This window comes from Sardina pilchardus, chromosome 24 (genome assembly GCF_963854185.1).
Source record: "Sardina pilchardus chromosome 24, fSarPil1.1, whole genome shotgun sequence".
NCBI classification, from domain to species: Eukaryota; Metazoa; Chordata; class Actinopteri; order Clupeiformes; family Clupeidae; genus Sardina; species Sardina pilchardus.
This window is the reverse complement of record NC_085017.1, coordinates 17,957,670-17,970,377: the sequence shown is the minus strand read 5'-3', so window position 1 is coordinate 17,970,377 and position 12,708 is coordinate 17,957,670. Positions and strand designations below refer to the sequence as shown.

General features: G+C 43.9%; 2 protein-coding genes across 3 annotated transcripts in view; one reads left to right on the top strand and one right to left on the bottom strand.

Moving 5' to 3' along the window:
* The window catches only part of eno2 (enolase 2), an 11,784-nt gene extending 4,079 nt beyond the window's left edge, over positions 1-7,705 (top strand). For both annotated transcript variants that reach the window (XM_062529899.1, XM_062529898.1), the window contains exons 2-12: positions 1,805-1,890; positions 2,286-2,381; positions 2,733-2,791; positions 3,251-3,320; positions 3,424-3,557; positions 3,748-3,970; positions 4,201-4,398; positions 4,680-4,881; positions 5,385-5,493; positions 5,730-5,788; positions 6,562-7,705. In XM_062529899.1, the coding sequence (XP_062385883.1) occupies positions 1,806-1,890; positions 2,286-2,381; positions 2,733-2,791; positions 3,251-3,320; positions 3,424-3,557; positions 3,748-3,970; positions 4,201-4,398; positions 4,680-4,881; positions 5,385-5,493; positions 5,730-5,788; positions 6,562-6,631 (1,305 nt within the window). In that variant the 5' untranslated portion in view covers position 1,805 and the 3' untranslated portion in view covers positions 6,632-7,705. The remainder of the gene's footprint in view (positions 1-1,804; positions 1,891-2,285; positions 2,382-2,732; positions 2,792-3,250; positions 3,321-3,423; positions 3,558-3,747; positions 3,971-4,200; positions 4,399-4,679; positions 4,882-5,384; positions 5,494-5,729; positions 5,789-6,561) is intronic.
* Positions 7,706-8,754: 1,049 nt separating this feature from the next.
* Positions 8,755-11,926, bottom strand: tpi1a (triosephosphate isomerase 1a). The gene is made up of 7 exons (XM_062529851.1): positions 11,722-11,926; positions 11,084-11,207; positions 10,733-10,817; positions 10,460-10,592; positions 10,205-10,290; positions 9,763-9,850; positions 8,755-9,516 (listed from the first exon to the last, which is right to left on the bottom strand). The coding sequence occupies exons 1-7, from the start codon at positions 11,831-11,833 to the stop codon at positions 9,398-9,400; spliced, it is 747 nt and encodes a 248-aa protein (XP_062385835.1). The 5' UTR covers positions 11,834-11,926; the 3' UTR covers positions 8,755-9,397.
* Between the last annotated feature and the right edge of the window lie 782 nt (positions 11,927-12,708).

Below are 12,708 nucleotides of genomic sequence, written 5' to 3'. Positions count from 1 at the left end.
GTGTGTGTGTATGTGTTTTAGGTGTGTGTGTGCATCTGTGCTTGTGTGTGTGTTTTCATGTTCATGAGAGTCTGTGAGGCAATGCCAGCGTGTGTCCAATCTGTGCTCCTTTCGTGCAAAAAACACCCTTCTGTTCGACTGTCTGTCAAACAGTCTTGCTCTGCATTTTCCCCCAACTGTTTCTCTTTCTCCCTGTTGTTCAGCAGCATCACGCCATCTCAGAATTTCTCTCACTTCTTCTGCTGAAAGAGGGGTTCAATAATTTATCTGTCTCTCGTCCCTCAGCACTCCCTACCCTTACCCCCTCCCTCTCTCTCTCTCTCTCTCTCTCTCTCTCTCTCCTCCCCTCTCTCTCTCTTCCCTCGTTTCTGCTGACGATGCGGTGCGGCTGCAGTCCCATATAGGTAGAGAGGAAGTGTGCTCTTCACTCTATTACGTAACCCATGGCCACATTCATAAATGCACCAAGTTGTGGGGTAGAATGTAAACTAGATTCTGCTCCTCAAACACCCCCCCATCTCCTCCTCCTCCTCCTCCTCAAACACACACACACACACACACACACACACACACACACACACGCACGCACACACACACACACACACACACACACATAAATATACGCACCACTTTGTCCACGCTGATGTCCGCCCAACCTTTTGAGGCAACCATGAAAGCGCGGCTGACAGCCCACTGCTGGTTGATGTGTCTTAAAAAAAAAAAAAAAAGAAAAAGCCACAGCCGTGGTTCATGGGCTCAGGCTGTTAGCCTCCTGCCATGAGACACTTTCACGGCCCCCCCGGCGCATCGCGCAGCAGCTGGGAGTGGAATTATGGGGTAGCGGTCACCATGGTCGGTTGCTTAATGGCTGATGGGGTCTTGATGATGCCTCTTTCAGTGTCTTGATCACACACAAATGCACACGCACACACCCACTACACACACACACACACATATACACACGCACACACTCAAATGTAAAAAAATAATAATGTTATATACATAACACTTTGGGTTGTTCCCGAGAGATTGATCATCTGACACTTTGTGGATCTGTGTGTTTTTGGGCTCTTTTTGTGTCAGGGATTTCTCCTCTCATATAGAGCTGAAGAAGAGCACTAACTAAAAAATAGTCCCACAGTGTTGTTGTCTCCTTGGGAAACGCTGCTGGGAGCAGAGCAGTGCGCCAACAGCCTCACCACACCCTTGAGCCAGGTCTGGCTCCCCTTGGAGAGAGCACTGGTTTGATGCCAGCCAGGTCGATGTGCGTCGCATTATAGCGCCGTCGAAATTGCAAATCTCCCCGAAAGCATCCCCGAAAGTGACACCGCTTGAAACGGGCCGTTATTCATGGGCCTGCTCGCCATAAATCCAGTCCCGGGCTTTCTGGGAGACCTTTTATTTGATTGGCCTGAGCTCGGTTCAATAGACGCAATCTCAAAGAAAAGAGCCTTTTCACATCATGAAGGGCAAGGCTGATAGCATCTCCTCTGAGAGTGAAGCACTCCTGTGTCAAATGCCCCCCCTCGCCTCAGAGCCTGCTGGAGAGAAAAAGAAAGAGAAAAAGAAAGAAAGAAAAAAAGGCACAAAAAATAGCTTTGTGTCTAGACAGAGCCCAAGAGAGCCCAAGTCTGATCCAGGATCTGTTCATTTTCGCTGATGGATCAGGACTTATAATTCTAACTCTCCGTATCAAAAGACCAAAGAGATTCATTGTACAGCACAAAGCAAGACTTTAATGTACAAAAAAAGATCCCACAATCTTCTCCCTGATTGGCTTGCTGTACTCTTTTCTTTAACACAGGATGTCCATTGTGAGTATCGTTGCCAGGGAGATCCTGGACTCCCGGGGAAACCCCACAGTAGAGGTGGACCTGAGGACTGAAAAAGGTAACTTGAGAGGAGCCTGAAAAAGCCTCCCTGAGCAGACCGAGACTGTGAACCAGATAAAACGAACCAAAGACAAATTGTCCCCAAAATATAACTGCAGATCTGTCTCATATATCTTTGAGCTTCAACTACAGTACAATTTGAAAATAGACCAAGATGATTAGGCATTATTTTGAGATGAAGAGACCAAAATGCATACATTTATTGTACGCCATTTAAATGCTCAATTGACTGACTCATTTAATTTCATTGCCAATGTAACCTGCACGCCTGCAGACTGTAGTCTCTTAAAGAATAGAATAAACTAAGATTGCTCAAAGTACTCAGTGTTTTCACCCTTTCGTCCTTCTCTGCGCCTGTCCTTCTCAGTCTCTCTGTCTGTCTCTCTCTGTCAGGTGTTTTCAGAGCCGCGGTGCCCAGTGGAGCGTCCACAGGGATCTACGAGGCTCTGGAACTCCGAGATGGCGACAAAAGCCGCTACATGGGGAAAGGTGAGTACCTACGGGGTCAACTTGACCGTCTTTACACGGCCTGAAAAAGTGTCCATTTATAATATATTGAATTTAAGGATCGATGCAGAATAAAAACATAGAAAGTTCCTTGAGGGATGAGATTGGTAGTTAAGGGATGATATTGGTTATTGTTAGACAGAGTAAGTACTGTATCTGTAAAAAGTCCTTCAGGCCATGCTTTCGCATAGCAACCATAACTAAGCCTATTCTATTTAATTGCAATGCATTTCCTCAAGGGTATATGACACTGGTGTCCTCTTTCACCCTCAGAAATGATCTCCCTCATCTCTCTCTCTCTCTCTCCATCTCTCGTTTTTTTTTCTCTCCCAGGTGTACTGAAGGCTGTCGGTCACATCAATGACACCCTGGGACCTGCACTCATCGCTTCAGTAGGTGTTGAGCTGATGGCTGCTCTTTCATTTGTGTCCTGTCGTCCGGTCACGTGCCGGCGGTCTCTAGAAACCTCAAACACAGAGGCACAGTTTGCTCTGATACCATCTGCCATTGGTCCCTACTGCGTATAAAAAGATCTCTTGTAAGGGGAGAGGAAGGAACAAACAAGCAAATCCATATTGCACCAAATAAATAAACAGACAAATGTCAAGGGGCATGTTGTCAATAACATCTAATGACTGTTAGTCTGCAAGTACGTGTATAGACGCATGCTCTGAGACTGGTCAATACCATGAGAGTCACAATGTAACACTGACCCGTTGCCAAAGCTTTGATGACCATGAAAAATCGGTTCATTGATTAGTTCACCATCATCATGTCATGTTGATTCAAATATTGTTGTCTTTTGTTGTCGTTGCGTTGCTATCTAACATGATGGTCTGGTTCCTTCTCAGGGTATCAGTGTGGAGGAACAAGAGAAATTGGACAATCTGATGCTTGAGATGGATGGCACTGAAAACAAATGTGAGTGTTCTGTCAAGAATTTGAGCTATATCAATGGAAACAATTTTGCATGCATATGGCATTGGTTCTTCAACGCTCTGTCATCCTTCTTCACCCAAAACAGCTCAGTTTGGCGCTAATGCAATCCTGGGCATCTCGCTCGCCATTTGTAAGGCTGGTGCAGCAGAGAAAGAGGTCCCTCTGTATCGCCATATCGCTGACCTGGCAGGAAACACAGAACTGGTGTTGCCAGTACCGGTGAGCACGGCACCCTCACAAAACATGATACACGTTAACATGTCAATTTGAGATAGACAGGAATATGCACTTCTCTAAAGTGTGCATTATCTACTTAAAAAAAACACATTGAGTGCATTCACTTCATAACACATCATTACTCTACATACACTCTATCTCTCTCTCTCTCTCTCTCTCTCTCTCTCTCAAGGCTTTCAATGTCATCAACGGAGGCTCTCATGCCGGAAATAAGCTAGCCATGCAGGAGTTCATGGTCCTTCCGGTTGGTGCCGAGTCATTCCGTGATGCGCTGCGTATTGGTGCAGAGCTGTATCACACCCTGAAGGCTGTCATCAAAGACAAGTATGGCCAGGACGCCATTAACGTGGGCGATGAGGGTGGCTTTGCACCCAACATCCTGGAGAACAGTGAAGGTATAAATGCTTTTTTTTGGTGTCGGGAGTTTGTTCAAGTGGATTTAAAGTTTGCAAAACTTCTTTCTCTGAAATGGATCATTGTAGTTCAAAGTAGTTAAAGGTGTTAGTCTGAAAAGAATTGTCTAAATAATTTCATCTGTGTCATCCTTGACAATAAAGTTCTGAATGATCTAATGTTCTGAGCATCCAACTAATCCGATTCTCAATCTTCCCTGATTCTCTCACAGCTCTGGAGCTCCTGAAAACAGCCATAGAGAATGCTGGCTTCACAGATAAGATTGTTATTGGAATGGATGTGGCTGCCTCCGAGTTTTATCGTGAGGGGAAGTACGACTTGGACTTCAAATCTCCCCCTGACCCCAGCAGACACATCAGTGCTGACGAGCTGTCTGAAATCTACCAGGGCTTTGTCAACGATTACCCAGGTAAGGAGTTCGCCGATGAGGCATACAGTCAGAATGGGAGTCCTGTAGGAATTGGAAGAGTTGCTATGTTGACCTTGGTCAAGGACAAATTTCCACTAGACTATTTCTATGCTTCAAAGCAGAGTGAGAAAAAAACCGACTAAAATGTCAAGTTAAAATTCCATTTGAGCCACAGCGCTGGGATTGTATTTGAATGTCAAGCAAATAGCAAACATGGCCCCCATGCCAGGGTTGCTAGCTTCCCCTCATCTTCACACCTCTACTTCACCTTGTCCTCCCAGTGGTGTCCATCGAAGACCCCTTCGACCAGGATGACTGGGCCGCCTGGACACAGCTCACAGCCTCTGTGGGGATCCAGGTTGTTGGGGATGACCTGACAGTGACCAACCCAAAGCGGATAGAAAAGGCTGCGGAGGAGCGTTCCTGCAACTGCCTCCTGCTCAAGGTCAACCAGATTGGCTCGGTGACCGAGGCCATTCAAGCGTAAGGGCAGCTTGTGGTCATCCATAAGCCATTCAAAATGCCATACTCATACATTCATTAATCATTCATTGTTATCCCATATGTTGTAATGCATTATTAACTTTGTGGATATACAAATCAATACATCACATACTTTCATTTGTCTGTTCGTCCAGACAGGCAATATACAGAACACCCATGTGTGTAGACACAGGGAAAAACATGGAAAATATGCATGATAAAAAAAAAAAAAAAAAAACAATGTTTTTCATTTAAATGGATATTTGGCTGGTCTATGACAAGAGATGGTGATATTTGTGTTATCAAAGTAGTAATTATAATAAAAGTTTTGTATTTGTGTCCCTACACTGAGCCAGGAGCTCTCTTGGGTGCCATATTCAGGCAGGCCAAAATATTAGATTTTTTAATAAAACATCCTTAATTGGTTTATTCTCTCTACCCTCTCTCTCTGTCTCTCTCTCTCTCTCTTTCTATCTCTTTCTCTCTCTCCCTTCTTGTCTCAGGTGTAAGCTTGCTCAGGCCAACGGTTGGGGTGTTATGGTCAGCCATCGCTCTGGAGAGACAGAAGACACTTTCATTGCTGACTTGGTGGTGGGACTCTGCACTGGACAGGTATACAAAAAAACAAACTCAAACAGAGAGAGAGAGAGAGAGAGAGAGAGAGAGAGAGAGAGAGAGCACACACTACCATCACCACCACAACCACCACCAAATAACACACCTGAGGCAATCTGCATAATCACTCTTTGTGCATGTGGGAGCAAACTAATCTCTCCACACTATCAAAAAGAATGTGCTCTTTTATGGATAATATCCCCATTTGTTTGTCTTTTCTTCTTTTATCTTAGATCAAAACTGGTGCTCCTTGTAGATCTGAACGACTGGCCAAATACAACCAGTTGATGAGGTAAGAGGCTTCCCAAAACATTTAAATATTACATTTCTCATTCAGAGATTATTATTATTATTGAAGACTAAATAATATACATGGTCCTGTCTCCAGAATGGACCGCAACTAGAAAACAGAGAAAACAATATTTAGGGAAAATGTGATGTGTATATGCTACCATGCATAACTTAAGTGAGAAAGATCTTCATAATAACATGGGATTGTGTATGTATTACACAGACTCAATGCACCGGTGTGACCAGTATAGAGGCTTGTGGTTTTGCCAGCGCTAACTGGCTTTTGTAAATCTGTGATTACGTATTACAAGCCAGACCATTCTGTGAAAGGGTAGACAGTCTACAGACAAACATCGAATCCATGTTATTGGCAGACAGAAGTTTCTAGAAACACACAGATTTGCCGGGCAACAACCTTCTGAGCGATGCCAGAATAAATGGCCCTCCTGACAGCCTGGGTAATTGGCATCACAGAGCCTTTATGGACGGCCACAATGTCACTGTCACCCCACGAGCGGCAGCCAGTGAGATCGTGCCTCACGCCGTGCTCAGCTAAGGCTAATCCAATAGAGCTCCTAAACCAGCAGGTTATGGAGGGCCCGTAAGCCAATCACAGCCTCAACCTGTGCCATGCGCGTGCATGTGTAAGGTATATAAACTCTATGGATGTTTGACATTGGCCTGTTCATTGGATGGTCATGAGTTGTTAGCGATAGCCATAGCAAAATTAACAAACAAACGCATAGATAAAGAAAGAACTTATTTGTGTTACAGGATTGAGGAGGAGCTGGGTGACCAGGCTCGTTTCGCTGGCCACAACTTCAGAAACCCCAGTGCCCTGTGAGACTGACACTGCTGCACAGACCCACAGACAGCCAGACAGACAGACTGACTGACCGAGAGACAGACGATATGCACAGGACGACAGACCACGACAAAAGCGACTGACACCCACCAACAGGACAGAATGCACTAAACAAAATAAGACTGGAGACGCTTAGTGCAGGATGTAGGACTAGACTGCAAGATCACTCATAAAAAGTAATAACTATGAAAATAGTAATAATAATAATAATAATAACGATAGCCTATATATAAAAAAATAGCACATCAAATACAACAAATGAATTATATATGTAGACACTGAATTAATGAATCTCGTAGAGCACTAGAAAATACTGTGTGGAAAAAAAACTGTAGAAAATACCAAGACAACCACCTCAACGGACAAACGGACAGACAGACATACACTGACTGCAACTTGAGACTGACTACTGATGATGCACAAACGAATAGAGGAATACTGTGAATTGAAAAGAATGAAAGGGCACATTGACAAACTATTGTACTGTAGAAATGAAGCCTGAAGCACAAAAAAATAAAATAAAAGCGAGGATTGAAGGTCTTGTGGTGCAACACGTCAAATGACTGGACACGCACGCTTACAGTCTGACACACACACACACACACACACACACACACACACACAGCTACAAAACAAGTAGCTCACAGTCTCACCTTCTGTCACCTGTGAAAACACACCCACACACACACACACACACACACACATTCACAATTGCACTTTTTTCTCCTATTTTCCTCTCTGTCAATTGAAATTGCATCACTGTTTTCCTGTTCTTTTTCATGCCAACCCCCCCCCCCTTCTCCTGCCCCCTTCTTGACTCTCCCTCGTTGTTAATATGATTGCAGACTTGGCCTGTTCCGTCATGCTTGTTCCACTTTCCTAACACCCCCAAGCCTCCATTGTTTATCTACCTGTAGAATCACTGTGGTTTGGAAAGAAAAAAAAGAAAAAAGAAAAGATTTTAAGCAAATCATAAATGAAGCGGATATTCAATTATTTCATCCGATTAAAATTTTCATCATTTACTTCAACCACACACAAACGCGTGTCTGTGTCTTTACTTGTCTGAAAACAGGACCTGCCCATGTGTGCGCATGAGTGTGTGGGTGGTTGGGATGAAACACAGTTCTACCGTCAGATCAGCCTTTTTGATGTGAAATGGAGCAGTGGTTGAGCATCACTGTATGCTACTGATATTAGTAATAATAATGTAATATGACTCATTCTACAGGAAGCTTGTTTTTGTGGTTTGGATCTGGTGGTTAAATCCTCTGAGGTGTTAAATAAAACAGTTTATTAAATCTCTTGAATGGTAGATGAAATGCACTATACAGTTCCTGAGGGGTAACTGCATGTGCCGGTCCACTACATACCCGATTCTCTCAAATGGCAGTGCAGTTCTCCACGTTAGTCTCAAGAGGGAGACTACACCAGACTAGATAGTGTGTGAGCTCTCACTATGTATTTAGATTAGCATAATTTGCTTTTTTTGAATGACGGTACCTCTCGCTCATGCCATGACAATGTGCACGAAAGCAAGAATATACAGTAGACAATTCCATTACACCTAATATAGGAATTATTAGCATCTATATAATGTAATAGAATAGAATATGATATGATACACAATACAATAAAATATGCTATAATGTAATAATACAATAATATAATGTATTATAATAACCTCTCTCAACCTCTTTCATTTCAAATATTACTTCCCAGAGAGAAGGTTCGAAGGCTATAATATGCAATCACAGAGCTTCAAAAGTTCTCACCGGGGTTCTCAGTCAGATATACAATTCCATGACTTTTCCCTGATGAAAAACCTGAATTTCCATTCAGAGTAGGCGCAGTAAAGCCTGATTGATATACATCAATTCTGCATGGACATACAGTATATTTGCATTAACATGTTTTGGGAAGTACATTTTAAACTGCTACAACAAAATTCCCTGATATTCCATGGCCTCACAAATGATACAATTCCATGACTCTCCATGCCTGGAAGTTCTGGAACAGACTAGAAATTCCATGACCAATGGGAACTTTGTCTCACATAGATACTAAAATATGCATGCAAATAAACCAGGGCCACAGCAAAGTGGACTACACCATTTATTTCAAGTAGTTAGTCATGTGAGGTACTCTTTGGCAGCCACCGGCTGATTAGTAAAGGGACAAACATGTGATTTTTCCAATAAGGGGGTTAATGGAATTGTTTCAGTGTCAGACACATTTCAGTGATTAATACATACATCAAACTATAGGACACATGGCCATGCATACCACCACCAACACGCATGAACACACAGACAAGTCTGTGTGACCAGGCCCTGTTCAGTGACCTCCCATCATGTCAGGAAATAAATAGTTCACAGATTGATCAGGTGCAAAGTAGTGCTCTTAGTACATCCCATAAAGGCTACATAAATGTTCCACAATATAAGTCCCAGACTGTGCTACACATTTACATCTAACCACACTCAGTCAGTAAATGATATGTTGGGTGGGACTTCTACTGCCGAAAAGCCATAGGTCTAAAATGCAGCAATACACACAGGTGTTAAAACTCCAGCTGTCACATCTAAAAGAGGACGATTTGAAGCATAAACCACCACAGAGACATATAAACACACACTCATGCACACACACTGCAAGAGACATGGGCAGATACGAACAGAGCAGTTATAAACGTGTGCCAGTCATCATAGTGCAGCCTAAATGGAACCTTGCGGTCTGTGTTTCCTATGCACGTGCGTTGATGATGTCGACAAACTCGGGCTTCAAGGAGGCTCCTCCTACAAGGAAGCCGTCCACATCTGGCTGGCCGGCTAGCTCTTTGCAGTTGGCCCCAGTAACAGATCCTGAGGCAATAACAACACAAAAACAAAGAAAAAGGTTCAATTAGGTTTACAGTGACAACACATGTACTGTATCACAGTTCTACACACAATCAGATGATTTCTGTAAACAGGTAGATTTAGATTGCTTTTGAGGTTAGAAAACAAATCCTCTGCCGCATTTATTCTCCTAAATATTCTAAGCAAATAATGGAAATACACAGAGCAGTCAGATGGAGGGAATGTGTTGTTCGCTCCTGCATGTCTGACCTCCGTAAAGAATGCGGACTGAGTCGGCCACGTCGTCTGAGATGTTGGCCCTGATCCACACCCTCAACTTCTCATGTACCTCCTGAGCCTGAGACAGAGACCACATGGAGACGTTAGGGAGGACTCTTTTATCACCGAAATGTAATACTGCAATTTGTCTAACATAAGTACATATAATAAGGTTATTGTGTGCGCACTGGGGTCAATGACAGTGAGGAAAAGTCCATTGCTGAAACAAGAACAACAACAACTTCCTGTCGAACACATATCCACATTAAGTGTTGTTTGTAACATTTATCTTACACTACAACCAATGTACACACGTGCTAAATGGTAACAAAAACATTTTCTCCAAGGTCTAAGAAGAAGACATGATGGTAACAGTTGTTTGCAACTAACTGGGCCTACACCAGGGCCTGTGTATGTGCGAGTTGGCTCCTACCTGTTCAGGTGTGGCTGTCACCCCTGTGCCGATAGCCCACACTGGCTCATAAGCCAGCACTACCTTGCTCCAGTCCTTCACGTTATCTGAACCACAAATAGCACAAATAAAAACATCAAAGAAGAACCACTTCCACGGCATTTGTCTCTTCATTTCTTAGTAGTTATACTTGCAATTACTGACCTCCTCTGTAAATATTTGACACTTTTGGTGATCACACAGAATGAACTGCTTGTGCTGAGATATGGTCCTCACCTGCAATGACTTGGGTCTGTGCATACACAACTTCCTCTGTTGTCCCCGCCTCTCTCTCCTCCAGTTTCTCGCCGATGCAGGCGATCACTGACAGGTCACTCTCCAGAGCATGGGCCACCTTCTGACCAATCAGCTGGAGGAGATGACCAAGACAGCCAATCAAAACAGAAAGAACCGCATACAGGTGTGACATCACAAAAGAAGGCGATATACATTTCCTCTTTTCCCCCCAACTAGACATTTCAGAACGTAAGGATGCACAGAGCTTCATACCTCATCACTCTCCCCAAAAACATGGCGCCTCTCTGAGTGGCCCAGAATGACCCAGTCGATACCGCAGTCTTTAATCATGGCTGGGCTGAGGGAAGGGGGAATAGAAACAGAATAAATGAGGACAATGACAAAGGACACAAAGAGTAAGAAAGAGAATGAATGAATGAATGCGAGAGAGAGAGTGTAAGTGGAGGGTAGTGGAAGAGTGCAAGAAAGAAAGAAGGAAGGAGTATAGAATGTCTTCACAGATACAAAGAATGAAACAGAAAGAAAGAAAAGCAAGGAATGAAGAGAGGAAGAGACAGAAGCAGTCAGTGTTATTATTAAATAGTTGGAATGAGCCCTTGTTACCTGATCTCTCCAGTGAAAGCCCCCTTGGCCACCTTGTAACAATTCTGTGCCGCAACTCCAATTCTGGGGTCCAAGTTAGATCTTGCAAAGTCCAAATACACGGTTGGAGCTCCACATACCACCTCTGTTAATAACATGGGAAGTACAACTCATGCTACTCAGTTCATTGGTAGTGAAAAACATTTCCTTACCTAAACACAAATGTGACATTTTTACATCTGAGTGCGATGGGAAATTAATAATTGACAAGCATTATACACCGAACAGCTGAGTTACGTTTCACTGAGCTGCTGTGGATAAAAATATCTGAGAAGTTATTTTTGGTCGGCCAACGTATCCGGACACACAGGTGTCCTCAGCTAGCCCAGGCCTGCTGCGAAGCAGATTCTAAGTGCGGATGCTCAATGTCAAAGTGTCAAAAGAAGGACATGGCCAAACGGGTCCTTCCGTTATTTCAGTAACTTTTCTGTCATTTGTGACTACGGGTGATCATCAAGTGTCCGCTGCCATTCGGTCGTCAGTGCATTTCTGCACGTAGCACCTCCGCACGAGGATGGCCTCACCACAGCAGCAGCAGCAGGGATGAGAGGAGCTATATTTGGAGCGCAGCTTGACGCGCAATAACACGCAAAAGTTACCTGTTTCGTCATGAAGCGCAGCCGTGTTGAGCGTGGTAATGAGGTCTCCCAGGCTCTGCTTGTCTCCATTCATCTTCCAGTTTCCCCCCACGAAAAATTTTCTGGCAGCCATTATTATATATTGGATATACACTTCGAACAGAGACAGGCCGCAGTCATCCACCAGCGACAGCGTACGCAGAGCTTCTACAAGTCAGAATCACGAGATGGGGTAACGCCTACTCAATTCCATATCTGTAGTTCCATTGGCAGCGGAATGTAGCTATCTTCCTCAGCGGAGAGGAAGGACAACCTCAGCATCCTTCCGTGCATGAAGGCGGGGTTTGAGGACTTTCAACCAATTACAGTTAGGACGTTTGAACCTTATCCGCTACTGCCATTCTCCTGCTCGTTCCACATCATGGAGGTATTCTAAGCAGGTGTGTGTGTGTGTGTGTGTGTGTGTGTGTGTGTGTGTGTGTGTGTGTGTGTGTGTGTGTGTGTGTGTGTGTGTGTGTGTGTGTGTGTGTGTGTGTGTGTGTGTGTGTGTGTGTGTGTGTGTGTGTGTGTGTGTGTGTGTGTGTGTGTGTGTGGGTGGGTGGGTGAGTGTGATGAACACATCAATTTGCTATCCCATTTTTATTATTTCACTACATATAGAGAATGTAAAATGACATATTTTGAAGTATAGTTCAGCATTTTACAACCAAATCAAAGTCCTGATTTGTTGTTCATAATCCAGTTATCCCCAGACTCGTTTATAGTGAAGGCCTAATAGGTGTTTTCATCTACTGGGCCTTCACTATGACTCCATCTGTCAAACATGATGATGGCAGGAATGTGATGGTCTGGGTGGTGGTGAAGTGGTACACCAAGAAAAGGAATCTTGATGAAGGAAGGCTATCTGTTTACAATGCTCCATGCCACACCCAGTGGACAGGGCTTGGACAGTGGAGAGTGGCCCAAAGAATCCAAACTAGGCAAGAATCATGTAGGGAGAAAGCGGTA

What these genes read in the sequence shown, in the direction of transcription:
- tpi1a (XM_062529851.1), bottom strand. Translation starts at nt 11,833, where the DNA reads ATGGCTGCCAGAAAATTTTTCGTGGGGGGAAACTGGAAGATGAATGGA. An exon ending in TGCGCTTCATGACGAAACAG is followed by an intron (nt 11,208 to 11,721) that starts GTAACTTTTGCG and finishes TGTTATTAACAG; the next exon opens with AGGTGGTATGTGGAGCTCCA. An exon ending in TTTTTGGGGAGAGTGATGAG is followed by an intron (nt 10,593 to 10,732) that starts GTATGAAGCTCT and finishes CATCTCCTCCAG; the next exon opens with CTGATTGGTCAGAAGGTGGC.